This window comes from Nerophis ophidion, linkage group LG04 (genome assembly GCF_033978795.1).
Source record: "Nerophis ophidion isolate RoL-2023_Sa linkage group LG04, RoL_Noph_v1.0, whole genome shotgun sequence".
NCBI lineage: Eukaryota > Metazoa > Chordata > Actinopteri > Syngnathiformes > Syngnathidae > Nerophis > Nerophis ophidion.
This window is the reverse complement of record NC_084614.1, coordinates 66,202,713-66,219,183: the sequence shown is the minus strand read 5'-3', so window position 1 is coordinate 66,219,183 and position 16,471 is coordinate 66,202,713. Positions and strand designations below refer to the sequence as shown.

Sequence of the window (16,471 nt, the reverse complement as noted above, 5' to 3'; positions counted from 1 at the left end):
TTTTTATTACAAATTAAGAAGTACTCAAATAGGTATTTAAAAAAAAACAAAAATATATACATATACTACGCAAAGTGCACAGTACGTAATACAAATAATGAAATATATTGAAAAAATATACAGGCAGGGGCTTTTATTTACAAGGTGTTTCTATAGTTAGGTGTTTATTGAACGGGAGAGGCTTTTATTATATCAAATACGTTTTAATCTATTTTACATTTTTATATAAATAATCCAAAACACCTCTAACTAAAATGATGCAAATATTACAATATAATTTTAATGTTAAGAAACATGAGATACAGTATATTATTTATTTTTTATCAAAAAAAAAATGTAAATGCAATATTTTCAAACATCCATCCATCCATCCATTTTCTACCGCTTATTCCCTTTCGGGGTCGCGGGGGGCGCTGGCGCCTATCTCAGCTACAATCGGGCGGAAGGCAGGGTACACCCTGGACAAGTCGCCACCTCATCGCAGGGCCAACACAGATAGACAGACAACATTCACACTCACATTCACACACTAGGGCCAATTTAGTGTTGCCAATCAACCTATCCCCAGGTGCATGTCTTTGGAAGTGGGAGGAAGCCGGAGTACCCGGAGGGAACCCACGCATTCACGGGGAGAACATGCAAACTCCACACAGAAAGATCCCGAGCCTGGATTTGAACCCAGGACTGCAGGAACTTCGTATTGTGAGGCAGACGCACTAACCCCTCTGCCACCGTGAAGCCCTATTTTCAAACAATGTTTCCAATAAATAATCATAATTTTCTCAGAACTCTACTTGTTTTTGTTGTTTTTTACAAATACTCCAAAACAAATCGAAGTAAAGTGATGACTATCACAATATAATTTGAATGTTGAAACAAAAGGTCTATTATGCGTTAATTCCAATAAATAATCATCATCTTCCCCGAACTCTACTTGTTTTTTCTTTAAAAATCCTTGGTTACATCAGCTTTGGAGGCGATGTGTGTTTAAATTAAAAACTTTATAATATTTATTATTAAATACATGTTTATCATTGTATATGGTGTGCTTTTTTTCTGCAAATTATAAAATCCACATGTAAATGTTTGCTTTACAGATGACATGTCTCACTATTCGGGTTGTGGCGTTTATTACTGGAACAGACAACACAATTATTGAAGGGATGGCGTTTATTAGAGCTGAGGTCACTATTTGAGGAATTATACCTGTGGCACCTTAATAATTGATGTATACAGTATAGGGCTGGGTGATATATCGAATATACTCGATGCGATGTAGAAAATGACTATTGCGTGAGTATTCGAGTATACGTTCTCACGCAGTTGCTTTTAGCTGCGGGGCATTACACTACAGCAGGGGTCGGGAACCTTTTTGGCTGAGAGAGCCATGGAAGCCAAATATTTTTAAAAGTATTTCCATGAGAGCGGAAATACTTTTAAAAAAAGAAAAAGAAAATAAAAAAATGTATATATATATATATATATATATATATATATATATATATATATATATTTTTTTTTTTTTTTTTTTTTAAACACTGAATACAACTATATGCGTGTATTTTTAAGAAAGAACAACATTTTTAGAGTATAATAAGTCTCTTATTCTTTTTAATGACATTGTTATTCTGGGGCTAACCAACAATAAATAAAACACTTCTTACCATTAATGCAACTTCTTGAACCGGTGCGGTAGAAACCGGATGGATGGATGGATGGATGAAAATGCATGAGAATGTTTTATATTTTGAACGTTATTTCTAACACTGTGATTACCAGCGGAATTATTCTTTATTTGTCGTGTTAAGCAATGTCAGCTAAGACTTATCTGAGAGCCAGGTGCAGTCATCAAAAGAGCGACATCTGGCTCTAGAGCCATAGGTTCCCTACCCCTGCACTACAGGCTTTTCTCACTCTTTCTTGTCTTTCCTTCGCACAGAGTGATAAAACAAGCACACCTTGATACATAGGTCACATACTGTCGCGCGTGCAACGTCATACACCCTCGCCGTGCACAGATGTAGCGGAATGGGTAGAGTTAGCTTTGGCAGGTGGCGCAAGCGGAGCGGTGCGAGTGACAATACGAGAGAGAGAAGTTGCAAATTTGGTAACAAATGGAGGAAGAAGAATGAGTTCCCAAAAAAAACAGCACGGAGTCCGTCGTCTGGCGATGGTTTGGCTTCAAGCGGAAAGATGTTGAACAGACAACCGTAATATGTCAAGTATGCGGCAAAATAGTTGCTACAAAAAGTAGCGGCACTACAAATTAGTAGCATCATTTGAAAAGTCACCCACCAGAGAATAAGGAGTGCTTGAAACTCTGCATGTCAATCTCCGGCCGGTACCACACCCAACGAAATGCTGAGGCAACCAGCACTGACCCAATTGAGTCTGGTGTCTTCCATTTCCAGATCGACACCGTATGAAAAAAATTGTAAAAAAAAAAAAAAAACAGGGTATAACATCCGCAGTAACCTACCACAAAAGCAAAGGACAAACACTATTTGCTTACCTATTGCGCAGCTAATTTTTATTTTACACTTTTTGAAATATCTTGTGTGACATCATGCACAAAAGTGCACTTTGTTTGTTTCAAAATATTGTAGAGGCATTCTGTACAAAAAGTGCACTTTAATTTAGTGTTGTTTTGATATGTCGACTTAGTGACAGTATGCACAAAAGTGCACTAGTAGCTTGTTTTAAAATGTCTGTGACAATCTTGCACTTTCTGTTTTAAAATTACATAATTGTTTGTGCCACTGCTGAATAACTGTTTAATAAATACAGTTTTGGTCAATTGATTTAGTTGTGGTTTACCTCTCTACATAAAAGTTGAAAATGACGATGTATTAATGCAATATGAACAAGAATGTTTTAATGTAGACACATAGAATCATCATATTGGTCTGAGTATATGCATCAAGGGTTCATTCAAGGCTGAGGCCAAATATCGAGATATATATCGTGTATCGAGATATTAATAAAAGGCCATATCACCCAGACCTAATACAGTATATTATTCATAAACTCTTCAGCGTCACTTTAGTTGGAAGCTCTGCATTCCATTGGCTATGCTGATCTTTTGCTCTGCAAGGCAACAATCAATTCTAAGCCAATTTAACACGGTGGAGCCCTGAGAGAATAATCTAAAATGAAAGCCGCAACTTCATATTAGATCTAGACTAATAAACCAACATAGTTCATGACTTTATTGGACAGATGAACAAAGTGAGTCACAGCTTATACAAGTCTTTGTAAATGTTTGTTCCTGCCACACTATATCTCCCAATCACCTACTTACTAAACAGCTCCGGAGTTTGACAGCTGTTATCGCGTGGTTTGCTAATATGTAACAGGCTTTCTGCGGCATTAATCCCATTCATTACATCGCTTGTCGAGCAAGATATCACATCCAGACTCGAGCAGAGATAAGTCAACTCTTAAGGGCGTCTGCGCGCACTATGAAAGCGCGGATGGTTGCAAACTACTTTTAGACAGTCAATTAGCTTTAACCTTGTTTAAATGCTAAATATTTCTGGGCTTGTGCGCTCGAATAAGAGCTTAACAACACAGTTAAAATGTTCACCAAGAATGGAATTCTGTCAAATCTAACATTCCAGTCAGGCAAGTGGACAAACACCAGCGTCACCCAAAACACACAGACACACACACACACACACACACACACACACACACACACACACGCACACACACACACACACACACACACACACACACGCTATCCATCAAAGCCTCTATTCAGCAGATTTGGACCAATTTGAATGAGAGGAGCTGCTACTGTCAGCCTGCTTTGGGAAAGTAGGGAAGGTTCAATTATAACTTAAACCAACATATATTAATTGTTTGAATAAAATCCAAAGTAAAGTACCAATGTTTGTCACACACACACTAGATGTGGTGAAATTTCTCCTCTGCATTTGACCCATCCCCTTGATCACCCCCAATGTGATCCGGGGGTGTTCAAACTTTTTAAATAAAAAATTTAAGGATGTGGGGGCCACTTTAATACATAATGCACTTTAGATGCACTTTACATAATGCTAACTCTACCCCTAAAACCAATAGAACAGGGGTCACCAACGCGGTGCCCACGGGCACCAGATAGCACGTAAGGACCAGATGAGTAGCCCGCTGGCCTGTTCTAAAAATAGCTTAAATAGCAGCACTTACCAGTTAGCTGCCTCTATTTTTTTAAATTGTATTTATTTACTAGCAAGCTGGTTTCGCTTCGCTCGACATTTTTAATTCTAAGAGAGACACAACTCAAACAGAATTTGAGAGGCCACCACAGTGGATATGTTTCTTTTACTTTTTATTCATAGCTGTATGTAGAAGTGTCTGGTTGTATCTGCTGCTTTAATGTCTTTAATGTCCTCTGTGTTCTTTGATGTTTGCTGTTTCCCTCTTACACACATGGAAGAGGGATGTGTACCATGGCTATGAGTTGGTTGTTTTTTTGTTTGTTTTTTCCCTTGGCCTCAGTCTGCACCTCCTCTCTAGGGCCCAGGCTAAGACCGATTTTTTTATTTAATTTTAATCTTCTATTTTTTTTTCTCCCATCCCCCCCTCACCCCCCACTCCCCCTCTTTGTTTACCTTTATCTCATCTTTTTTTGTAAGGGGCGCTGGAAGCCGGCAGACCCGTCAGCGATCCTGTTCTGTCTCCCTGTAATGTTTGTCTAAACTTGAATGGGATTGTGCTGAAAATTTTAATTTTCCTGAAGGAACTCTCCTGACGGAATGAATAAAGTACTATCTAATCTATCTAATCTAATCTAAAATCCAAGAAAATATTTTAAAGACTTGGTCTTCACTTGTTTAAATAAATTCATTTATTTTTTTCACTTTGCTTCTCATAACTTTCAGAAAGACAATTTTAGAGAAAAAATACAACCTTAAAAAGGATTTTAGGATTTTTAAACACATATACCTTTTTACCTTTTAAATTCCTTCCTCTTCTTTCCTGACAATTTAAATCAATGTTCAAGTAAATAATTTTTTTTTACTGTAAAGAATAATATATACATTTTAATTAAATTCTTCATTTTAGCTTCTGTTTTGTCAACAAGGAATATTTGTGAAATATTTCTTCAAACTTATGATTAAAATTCCCCCAAAATTATTCTGGCAAATCTAAAAATCTGTAGAATCAAATTTAAATCTTATTTCAAAGTATTTTGAATTAATTTAAAAAATTTTGTTCTGGAAAATCTAGAAGAAATAATGATTTGTCTTTGTTAGAAATATAGCTTGGTCCAATTTGTTATATATTCGAACAAAGTGCAGATTGGATTTTAACCTATTTAAAACATGTCATCAAAATTCTAAAATTAATATTAATCAGGAAAAATTACTAATGATGTTCCATAAATTATTTTTTTAATTTTTTCAAAAAGATTCGAATTAGCTAGTTTTTTTCCTCATTTTTTTCAGTTGAATTTTGAATTTTAAAGAGTCAAAATTGAAGATAAACTATGTTTCAAAATTTAATTTTAATTTTTTGCGTGTTTTCTCCTCTTTTAAACCGTCTTCATAATTTATTCTCTACAAAAATCCTTCCGTAAAAGGAAAAAAAAAGTATGACGGCAAGACAGACAGAAATACCCATTTTTTTATATACATAGATTTATTTATTAAAGGCAAATTGAGCAAATTGGCTATTTCTGGCAATTAATTTAAGTGTGTATCAAACTGGTAGCCCTTCCAATTAATCAGTACCCAAGAAGTAGCTCTTGGTTTCAAAAAGGTTGGTGACCCCTGTGCTAAACTATTTAAGCACAACATCCATACCTTAGCTTTTTGAATCGGTAACAGAGCACTTTTTACGTAATTTTGCTCTAAATAAGCATTATCAAGCATAAAAATGGCTAGATGAACTAAAAATACCAATATTACAGTAGTATTTGCCCCTCAACAAAACCAAAACAATCAGCCCGCACTGTTCAGTATTGTGGGCTCTGATTGGCTCGGCCTTAGGTAGCATTAATAACATTAGCACATTAACTTTTTTAGTCAATTTTATAGCTGAAAACCACGTAATGTGATATTTTAAAAATGCTAAATGCACATTGTGTTTTTTTTTAGCTAATTGTACATGCTTATAGTCATAGTCATATGACTTGGTACTTGATAATTTAAAACTGTTAACATGTTAGTTATAGCTTTCAAATTCGGCTTGCTTATCGTAGCGGCTTGCACATTTCAACATTCACATGAAATTTGTCCCAAAATTGCATATTCTAATTTGTTGTGTACGTTCTTATTTTGTCTTTCGAGTGTGTCTCGGGCCAATAAAAAACAAGCTGCGGGCCGCAAATTGCCACTGGGGCCGCACTTTGACACCCCTGGTTTAATCCTTGGGGGTTAGCAAAGTAGCTAAAGTGTAACACTGTCTGCATTGATTCTGATGCTACAATTTATTGTCTTGTGTGATTTGTAGCAACTTTTATACAAAAATAAAAATGCTTTGCGTTGTTTTGTTCGTAAATTGGTTAACTCTGAATGTTGTAACTGCAGTTTAAGGCTGCAACGAATAATTGTATGAACAAATATTTGATTTATATGCAAACGGATTGTCCGGAACTTGAAATATGCAAACATAGTTTCCACACGGCAGCTGCAGTAGATCGCACTTGAGAGCGGTTATGTGTGGGTGCAGTAAACTTTTTGGTTCTTTTATTTATTTTTTTAAATTATTGATCTAATAATGCACACGTTAAAAGGGCAATTTTAAATCGTAAATAATTCAATTTATTTCCCTAAAATACGCATCGAGGCTATAAAATGAGGTTTGTCCAATTACTCGATTAATCACACCAACTAAGTGATAGATTACTCAATTACTAAAACAATCGACAGCTGCAGCCCCAGTGCAATTTTAAGTTTTAGCATTAATTTCCAGCTTGTTTGAAGAGGATCTTTAAGTTTTTTTCCTTTCGGAGAGACGATCTTTGCAGTATGTCTGTAATAAAAATAAAACACTCCTGTCAAATACAGGATGTTTACTTGTGTGGGTTTGGTTTTTTTCAGTAGCAGAGAAGCAGTACGGTCATTAAAAAGATTTTTGATCCCTAACAACAGCGGAGCATTCCTATCAAATAGAGGATCTTTGACATCAGTTTTTGCAGTAGGTCCTTAACAACAATATAACCGTCCGGTCTTGTTAATTGGTCTAAGCTAAAAGGCCTATTGAAACCCACTACAACCGACCACGCAGTCTGATAATATTTCATCATTGATGTATAAACTAACGTTGCAACACGTGCCAATACGGCCTTTTTAGTTTACTAAATTGCAATTTTAAATTTTCCGGGAATTTGTTGTTGAAAACGTCGCGGAATGATGACGTGTACGCGCGACATCACGGACTGTTAGGAAATATTAGCGCTGCGCACACACACAGCTAAAAGTCACCTGTTTTAACCGCATAATTACACAGTATTTTGGACATCTGTGTTGCTGAATCTTTTGCAATTTGTTCAATTAATAATGGAGAAGCCAAAGTAGAAAGATGCAGTTGGGAAGCTTTAGCCTTTAGCCACACAAACACACAGTGATTCCTTGTTTAAAATTCCCGGAGGTGAAGATTTCCTATGGATCAGAGCAGTCAAGCGAACATGGATCCCGACCAAATGTCAACCAGCAGTTTTCGGTGAGCAAATTGTGGTAAAAAGTCGCCACTTACCGCAGATCAGCTGAGCTTGTGCCGTCCATACAGCTGCCGTCGACTTCCATCAGACAATGGCCTCAAGACACCTGTGGACAAACTCCTCCGACTATCAGGTACTGTTAAACTCACTAAAACACTAGCAACACAATAGAAAGATAAGGGATTTTCCAGAATTATCCTAGTAAATGTGTCTAAAAACATCTGAATCCGTCCCAATGCAATCGCGTTTTTTTTTTTTTACCTGATTTTTTTTTTCCTAGTCCGTCGCTATCAATATCCTCAAACACAAATCTTTCATCCTCGCTCAAATTAATGGGGAAATTGTCGTTTTCTCGGTCCGAATAGCTCTTTTTGTTGGAGGCTCCCATTAAAAACAATGTGAGGATATGAGGAGCCCTCAACCCGTGACTTCATCGTCTGCGACTTCCGGTAAAGGCAGGGCTTTTCTATTAGCGACTAAAAGTTGCAAACTTCATCGTCGATGTTCTCTACTAAATCCTTTCAGCAAAAATATGGCAATATCGCGAAATGATCAAGTACGACACATAGAATGGACCTGCTATCCCCGTTTAAATAAGAAAATCTCATTTCAGTAGGCCGTTGACAGCTGAGTGCTCCCATTGTACAGAAGATGTTTGACTTAAGTAAACAACAAACAAGAACTTTGTTTTGATGTCACTTCTTTGGGATAGGACAAAGTGGAAAGAGCTTTGCATTGAGTCTAAGTTTTCAGACTGTTTTGGCACTTTTCCCTAAAACAGATCTTGGTTATGATTAGACATCAGTTTGCTGACAACAGAATATATTTGGCGAAAGTAAAAAAACAAACAACTCTTGATGTATGTGACTTACTGAGAGATAGGACAGAATGGAAAGAGTTTTGCATTGATTCAAAGTTTTTGGACTGTTTTGGCACTTTTCCCCGACTACAGATCTTGACAATTCCAGGTCGGTTTGCTGACACTGCCAGCTTGTACACCGTCTGGCGTTTCAGTCACCGCTGCCGACAATTGCTAGCAGGACATGTTAACCTTTGCCCACTTCTGAACTTCAAAGCCTTCAGACTATTAACTAAATTGGCAGAAAAAAAGCCTATATGTCGAGAATTAGGGAAGTATACTCTCCATGAAGTAATAACAATTTTGAATAAAAAGGGAGCGAGGCTGAACGGAGATGGTGCTAGGCTCGATAGACAATAAATATTTATCAAAATACATGAATGTGAGGAATGATACTGCAACACTTTGTAAACAAATGGATGAGGTGGGAGGAAAAGTGGCTGGGATTGAAGAGAAAGTGAATGCTTTGACAACACAAAATAATGAAAAGGATCACATTATATCTCAAATGAAACGTCAGATTAAGGAAATGCAAGAGTCTGTCAATGTGATTATGACTGGACTCCAGATTAAAACTAAGCTTAATGGCAAAGAAGTTGATGGCCAAGGTTGGGCGCCGAAACCCGGTGACATTATAAACGGCAGTAACCAGGCTGCCTTATTTTGGTGCTAAATGAATACAGTCTCAGATACCTTCAATAAATACTTATCCTTGATATTATGCAAGTAATGTATTGTGACTACTATAGCATCCAAGCAGAAGCACGTAGTCTGATTCTCCTTATGAACTTTATTACAAGTGTGGCTCTCGTGTGGCTCTGTTGATTTTCCTAGCACTTCCTGCATTTGCAACTCACAACTTGTGATTGGATACTCACTTAAGAGTCACAAGTGAGTATCCAATCACAGGAGACATTGTCTTGTTCAACGTGAGGCAACCTGGGGAGTCCTCCTGTCAACAACTTGTGATCCGATTGGCTATCGCTACTGTCTATCAACTGTATGTGCCCCATTCGCCAACACTGCACAGGTTGTCTTATTGTTGATTTAGAAGACCTTCGGCAGATTTCATGCAGCACTGGGAGTAAGCTAGCTAAATTCTGATTGGATAAAAGCTCGAACGTAAAAACAGAAAAATTGGAGCCTAATATTACATGAATAGAATATAATGAATACTTTAATATATTTAGGGAAATTGAATTAAAAATGAACTTTTATTAATTAATGATCATGATTTATGCATTTATGTATTATACTACAGCGTGTTTATCCAACTATGATGGAGATGTTTAGATGTTTTTAGAGCGCTTTATCGGCGGAATAAAGCGGCTCCAATTGACTCCATTGTAAGATGACTTTTGCTAGCCTTTATTTACGAGTTAGAATGCATAAAAAAAAGAAAAACGTGTGCTTGTCTTGCATTAGTGTCCGACCTGAGATTGGCAGGTCGTGAGTTCAAACCACGGTCGAGTCATACCAAAGACTATAAAAACGGAACCTAATATCTCCCTGCTTGGCACTCAGCATCAAGGGTTGAAATTGGGGGTTAAATCACCAAAATATTTCCCGAGTACGGCCACCCCTGCTGCTCACTGCTCCCTTCACGTCCCAGGGGGTGGAACAAGGGGATGGGTCAAATGCAGAGAGTAATTTCACCACACCTAGTGTGTGTGTGTGACTATCAGTGGTAATTTAACTTTAAAAGCTTGAACGCAAAACAGCAACACTGGAGCCTAATATTACATGAAAATAATATAATGAATACTTTAATATATTTAGAGTAGGTAAACTAAAAATAAACTTTTATTAATTTATGATCATGATTTATGGTGGCAGAGGGGTTAGTGTGTCTGCCTCACAATACGAAGGTCCTGCAGCCCTGGGTTCAAATCCAGGCTCGGGATCTTTCTGTGTGGAGTTTGCATGTTCTCCCCGTGAATGCGTGGGTTCCCTCCGGGTACTCCGGTTTCCTCCCACTTCCAAAGACATGCACCTGGGGATATGTTGATTGGCAACACTAAATTGGCCCTAGTGTTTGAATGTGAGTGTGAATGTTGTCTGTCTATCTGTGTTGGCCCTGCGATGACTTGGCGACTTGTCCAGGGTGTACCCCGCCTTCCGCCCGATTGTAGCTGAGATAGGCGCCAGCGCCCCCCGCGACCCCAAAAGGGAATAAGCGGTAGAAAATGGATGGATGGATGGATGGATTTATGTTAGGCCAGCAGAGAAGGCCTTGCTGGCCCACCACTGCATTATACTACAGAGTGTTTATCAAAGTACGATGGAGGTGTTTAGAGGTTTTTTAGAGCGCTTTTTGGCGGAATGGAGAGGCTCCAATTGACACCATCGTAAGACGACTTTTGCTAGCGTTTGTATACGGGTTAGAATGCATAAAAAAAGAAAAACATGCTTGTCTTGCATAAGAATTGTGAATGATAAACATTGTCACGTTCAATTTGAGGCACCCTAGGGAGACTTCCCGTCGACAAATTGTGATCCGATTGGCTATCGCAACTGTCTATCAACTGTATGAGACCCATTCACAGACACTGCACAGATCGCTGCATTTTAGATTTAGAACACCTCCGGCAGATTTCATACAGCACTGGGGGCAAGCTAGCTAAATTCTGATTGGATAAAAGCTTGAACGTAAAAACAGCAATAATGGAGCCTAATATTATACTGTATGAAGAGAATATAATGAACACTTAAATATATTTAGGGAAAGCAAATTAAAAATAAACTTCTATTCATTAATGATCATGATTTATGCATTATATGATCCCCGGGAAGAGCTAGACGAAGTGGCTGGGGAGAGGGAAGTCTGGGCTGCCCTGCTTAGGGTGTTGCCCCCGCGACCCGACCTCGGATGAGCGGAAGATGATGGATGGATGGATGGACTACAGCGTATTTATTAAACTATGATGGAGGTGTTTAGATGTTCTTTAGAGCGCTTTAGAGGCGGAATACAGCGGCTCCAATTGACTCTATTGTAAGATGACTTTGGCTAGAGTTTATTTACGAGTTAGAATGCGTAAAAAAAACAAAAACATGTGCTTGTTTTAAAACCCGTGGAGACCCGGCTTTCCAGGCTATAGCTCCCAGACTCTGGAACAATTTGCACCGGTCCCTCTGTGTTCTTGACTGTGTTGAAACTTTAAAGAGACAATTGAAAACATCTGTTATTAGTAAAGCTTTTATTTAATGCACTTTTTGACTATAATTTTTTAATCCACTCAGTATCCATTTTATGATGTTGCCCCTGTTGCTTTAAATTGAATTGTTTTTTAAAAAAATAAAAAATAAAAAATGTGAATCATAGGGACCCCTATGATTCACAATTCTTATGCAAGACAGAAGCCAGATGAGGTGGTTCGGGCATCTGGTCAGGATGCCACCGGAACGCCTCCCTAGGGCGACCCCAAAGGGAATAAGCAGTAGAAAATGGATGGATGGTTTGTTCTCTATTGCAACTATTGCACTCATACGCATGCGCAGATCACTACACGTTCTACATACACCCACCGGCACTTATCTGTGGTTAAATCCCAAGTTTGTAGATTTTTTTTTCTTTTTTTTAATATTACTTATTTTAACACTTTCATGAGCAGGACCTTTCTGTGCCCCCTCAAAATATTAGTCGAAAGTCCAGATTTGGACGCTGTTCTACTCTAGTCCTGTAAATGGCGCTAGTGCACGTTCATGCAGGAAAGGGCAGGTAGCAATATCGTTATATATAAAATAGTACTAGGATTATACTGCATATTTTATTGTTAGTGATCCTTTATAGAGATACATCTTGTTTTCTTTTAATATCCTATATGTTAAACAAAGGTTAAAACAAAAATTGGAAAAAAAAGTATTAGTGTATTTTTTGTTAAACCCAATGCTTTCTGAATTAACAGATACCTTTTAAAGGCCTACTGAAATGAGATGTTCTTATTTAAACGGGGATAGCAGGTCTATTCTATGTGTCATACTTGATCATTTCGCGATATTGCCATATTTTTGCTGAAAGGATTTAGTAGAGAACATCCACGATAAAGTTTGCAACTTTCGGTGTTAAGAGAAAAGCCCTGCCTCAACTGGAAGTCGCAGACGATGACGTCACATGTGTGGGGGCTCCTCACATATTCACATTTACTTTAATGGGAGCCTCCAACAAAAAGTGCTATTCGGACCGAGGAAACGACAATTTCCCCATTTGAGCGGGGATAAAAGATTCATGTTTGAGGATATTGATAGCGACGGACTAGAAAAAAAAAATGATGAAAAAAAAAAAGTTTAAAAAAAACGCGATTGCATTGGGATGTTTTTAGAGACATTTACTACGATAATTCTGGGAAATCCCTTATCTTTCTATTGTGTTGCTAGTGTTTTAGTGAGTTAAATAGTACCTGATAGTCGGAAGGGTGTCTCCACGGGTGTCTTGACACGCAGTGTCTCAGGGGAGTCGACGGCAGCTTTATGGATGGCACAAGCTCAGCTTTTCTCCGGTAAGAAGCGACCTTTTACCACAATTTTCTCACCGAAACCGGATGGTTGACATTTGGTAGGGATCCATGTTGGCTTGACCGCACTCTGATCCATAGGAAAGTTTCACCTCCAGGAATTTTAAACAAGGAATCACCGTGTGTTTGTGTGGCTAAAGGCTAAAGCTTCCCAACTCCATCTTTCTACTGTGACTTTGCCAATATTAATTGAACAAATTGCAAAAGCTTCGGCAACACAGATCTCCAAAATACTGTGTAATTATGCCGTTAAAGCAGACAACTTTTAGCTGTGTGTGTGTGCAGCGCTCATATTTCCTTAAAACCCGTGACGTCTTGCATACATGTCATCAGATTCATTACACAACGTTTTCAAGACGAAACCCCCGGGAAATTTAAAATTGTAATTTAGTAAACTAAAAAGGCCGTATTGGCATGTGTTGCAATGTTAATATCTTATCATTGATATATAAACTATCAGACTGCGTGGTGGGTAGTAGTGGGTTTCAGTAGGCCTTTAAGGAAGCCACGGGGAAGACCCAGGACACGTTGGGAAGACTATGTCTCCCGGCTGGCCTGGGAACGCCTCGGGATCCTCCGGGGAAGAGCTGGACGAAATGGCTGGGGAGAGGAAAGTCTGGGCTTCCCTGCTTAGGCTGCTGCCCCCACGACCTGACCTCAGATAAGGGGAAGAAGATGTAAAAAAAAAAAAAAGTGTAGTTCCCCTTTAAAGTATGACTTGTTTACTTTATTAATACTTTGTACACATGATGTACAAAATACAAATTGTGAATTATATTTATATAGCGCTTTTCTCAAGTGACTCAAAGCAAGGGCTTCACGGTGGCAGAGGGGTTAGTGCGTCTGCCTCACAATACGAAGTTCCTGCAGTCCTGGGTTCAAATCCAGGCTTGGGATCTTTCTGTGTGGAGTTTGCATGTTCTCCCCGTGAATGTGTGGGTTCCCTCCGGGTACTCCGGCTTCCTCCCACTTCCAAAGACATGCACCTGGGGATAGGTTGATTGGCAACACTAAATTGTCTGTCTATCTGTGTTGGCCCTGCGATGAGGTGTACCCCGCCTTCCGCCCGATTGTAGCTGAGATAGGCGCCAGCGCCCCCCGCGACCCCAAAAGGGAATAAGCGGTAGAAAATGGATGGATGGACTCAAAGCAAATAATAGTGAAGGGAAGCATGCATTCTATGTTTTACACAAAACCGGATGAAGTTTGGGCTGTGGGTCCAATCCCTCCATTGAGAAGCTAGTTTGGTCAAACTGGGTCGCTATGACAACGCACCCAAAAGAGGGGTCCACAAAAAAAGAGGGGAAATGGTTTAGAAGTCGTAGCAAAAAAAAAAAAAAAAAGTCAAGCTAACGCTGGAGTCCTAGCAGCAGCGACTAGTGTCAGTGAACGCACCACTCTCACAACTTCCTGAAGTCAGTGTTATTGTAACTTTACTAGCTCCGCGTTAGCTTACGTGGCCTCAATGGACACATCCTGGTCACCGTTGCCGCTCAACTGTCCCTCGAACACGGTTCAAAATAAGGCCCCACATCGCCAACCACAACCCGAAATCTTGTATCTCTGACTACAACTCCGGAAAAGAGACCCTCGCTCAAGAAGACACGTCGCCGCGTACATGTCACAACGACCCCGCCATGGCTCACCTGAATCTGGGGTACAGCGCCCGCTGCGTCTAACGTGTCCGGCGGACTGTCGAACACCCGGTCCCGGTACAAAGACCACAAGCCGACGTTAGGGAGGAAGAGCAGAGCCGCGATGAGGATCCCGGCGAACTGCAACAGTCTTTTCTCTTTCCGCCGCATCTCTCCGGCAAGGGAGCGTGCTAATGGTGGTGCTGTTAAAGACAGCCCCGCGCTTCTTTGTATCCGAATTGAAAGGGAACTTTCAGCTTTTAACAGCGGCGGGACGGAAGGACCCCGGAGCCGCGTGACGCCGGAAGGGAGCGCGCTTTCTGCCGCTAGATGGCGAGGATACAGCGGTGTGGAGGGAGGGACGGAGGCGGTGGAAGTGGAAGATGTTCTCAACTTTTACTTCTAATTACTTTTTGTAAAAATATGTATAAAACAAAAACATGTTCCAGCCGTCGTAATAGTGGAGCTAAAAGCCAGAATTAAAGAGAAAAATACATTTATGAAGAATTAAGAAAGCCACCTGTTGCCTTCAGGTGCACCTCGGAAATACGCAGAAAGGGGGGTGGCATAGTAGGGGTTAATATTTATGGTATTAAAATCAAACATAAAAATATATCAAATACAATATTTATATAACCTCTTTGTGGGTGTCACCATTCAGTTTATAAGGTAATTGCTTTATTCAGGCGTTCACAGGTCATACAGGTGCTGGTCATATTATTAGAATATCATGAAAAAGTTAATTTATTTAATTAATTCCATTTAGAAAGTCAAACTTGTAGAATGTATACATTTATTCCAAACAGACTGATACATTTCAAGTGTTTTTTGCCAAAAAGGAGATGATTATAGCTGACAACCAATGAAAACACTAAATTCAACATCTCAGAAAATTAGAATATGGTGAAAAGGTCAGATATTGAAGACACCTGGTGCTACACTCTAATTAGCTAACTAACTCAAAACACCTGGAAAAGCCTTTAAATGGTCTCTCGTTTTGATTCTGTATGACACACAATCATGGGGAAGACTGCTGACTTGACAACTGTCCAAAAGATGACCATTGATACTTTAAAGAAGGAGGGCAAGACACAAAAGGTCATTGCCAACGAGGTTGGATGTTCCCAGAGCTCTGTCTCCAAGCACATTAATAGAGAGGCGAAAGGAAGACAAAGATGTGGTAGAAAAAAGTGTACAAGCAAGAGGGATAACCGCGCCCTGGAGAGGATTGTCAAACAAAACCGATTCAAAAATGTGGGGGAGATCCACAAAGAGTGGACTGCAGCTGGAGTCAGTGCTTCAAGAACCACCACGCACCGACGTATGCAAGATATGGGCTTCAGCTGTCGCATTCCTTGTGTAAAGCCACTCTTGAATAAGAGACAACGTCAAAAGCGTCTCGCCTGGGCTCAATACAAAAATGACTGGACTGCTGCTGAGTGGTCCAAAGTTATGTTTTCAGATGAAAGTAAGTTTTGTATCTCCTTTGGAAATCAAGGTCCCAGAGTCTGGAGGAAAACATTAGAGGCACAGAATCCACGTTGCCTGAAATCCAGTGTCAAATTTCCACAATCGGTAATGGTCTGGGGTGCCATGTCATCTGCTGGTGTTGGTCCAATGTGTTTCCTGAGGTCTAGGGTCAATGCAGCAGTCTACCAGGAAGTTTTAGAACACTTTATGCTGCCTGCCGCGGACCAATTTTATGGAGGTGAAGATTTCATTTTCCAACATGACTTGGCACCTGCACACAGTGCCAAATCTACCAGTACCTGGTTTAAGGACCATGGTATCCCTGTTC

At 39.5% G+C, this 16,471-nt stretch overlaps 1 protein-coding gene across 1 annotated transcript in view; it reads right to left on the bottom strand.

Annotated features, from left to right (window-relative positions):
• Window positions 1-15,159, bottom strand: part of LOC133551767 (polypeptide N-acetylgalactosaminyltransferase 10-like) — a 243,181-nt gene extending 228,022 nt beyond the window's left edge. The window contains exon 1 of the mRNA XM_061898831.1: window positions 14,686-15,159. Within this exon, the coding sequence (XP_061754815.1) occupies window positions 14,686-14,844 (159 nt within the window). The 5' untranslated portion in view covers window positions 14,845-15,159. The remainder of the gene's footprint in view (window positions 1-14,685) is intronic.
• Window positions 15,160-16,471: the final 1,312 nt, after the last annotated feature.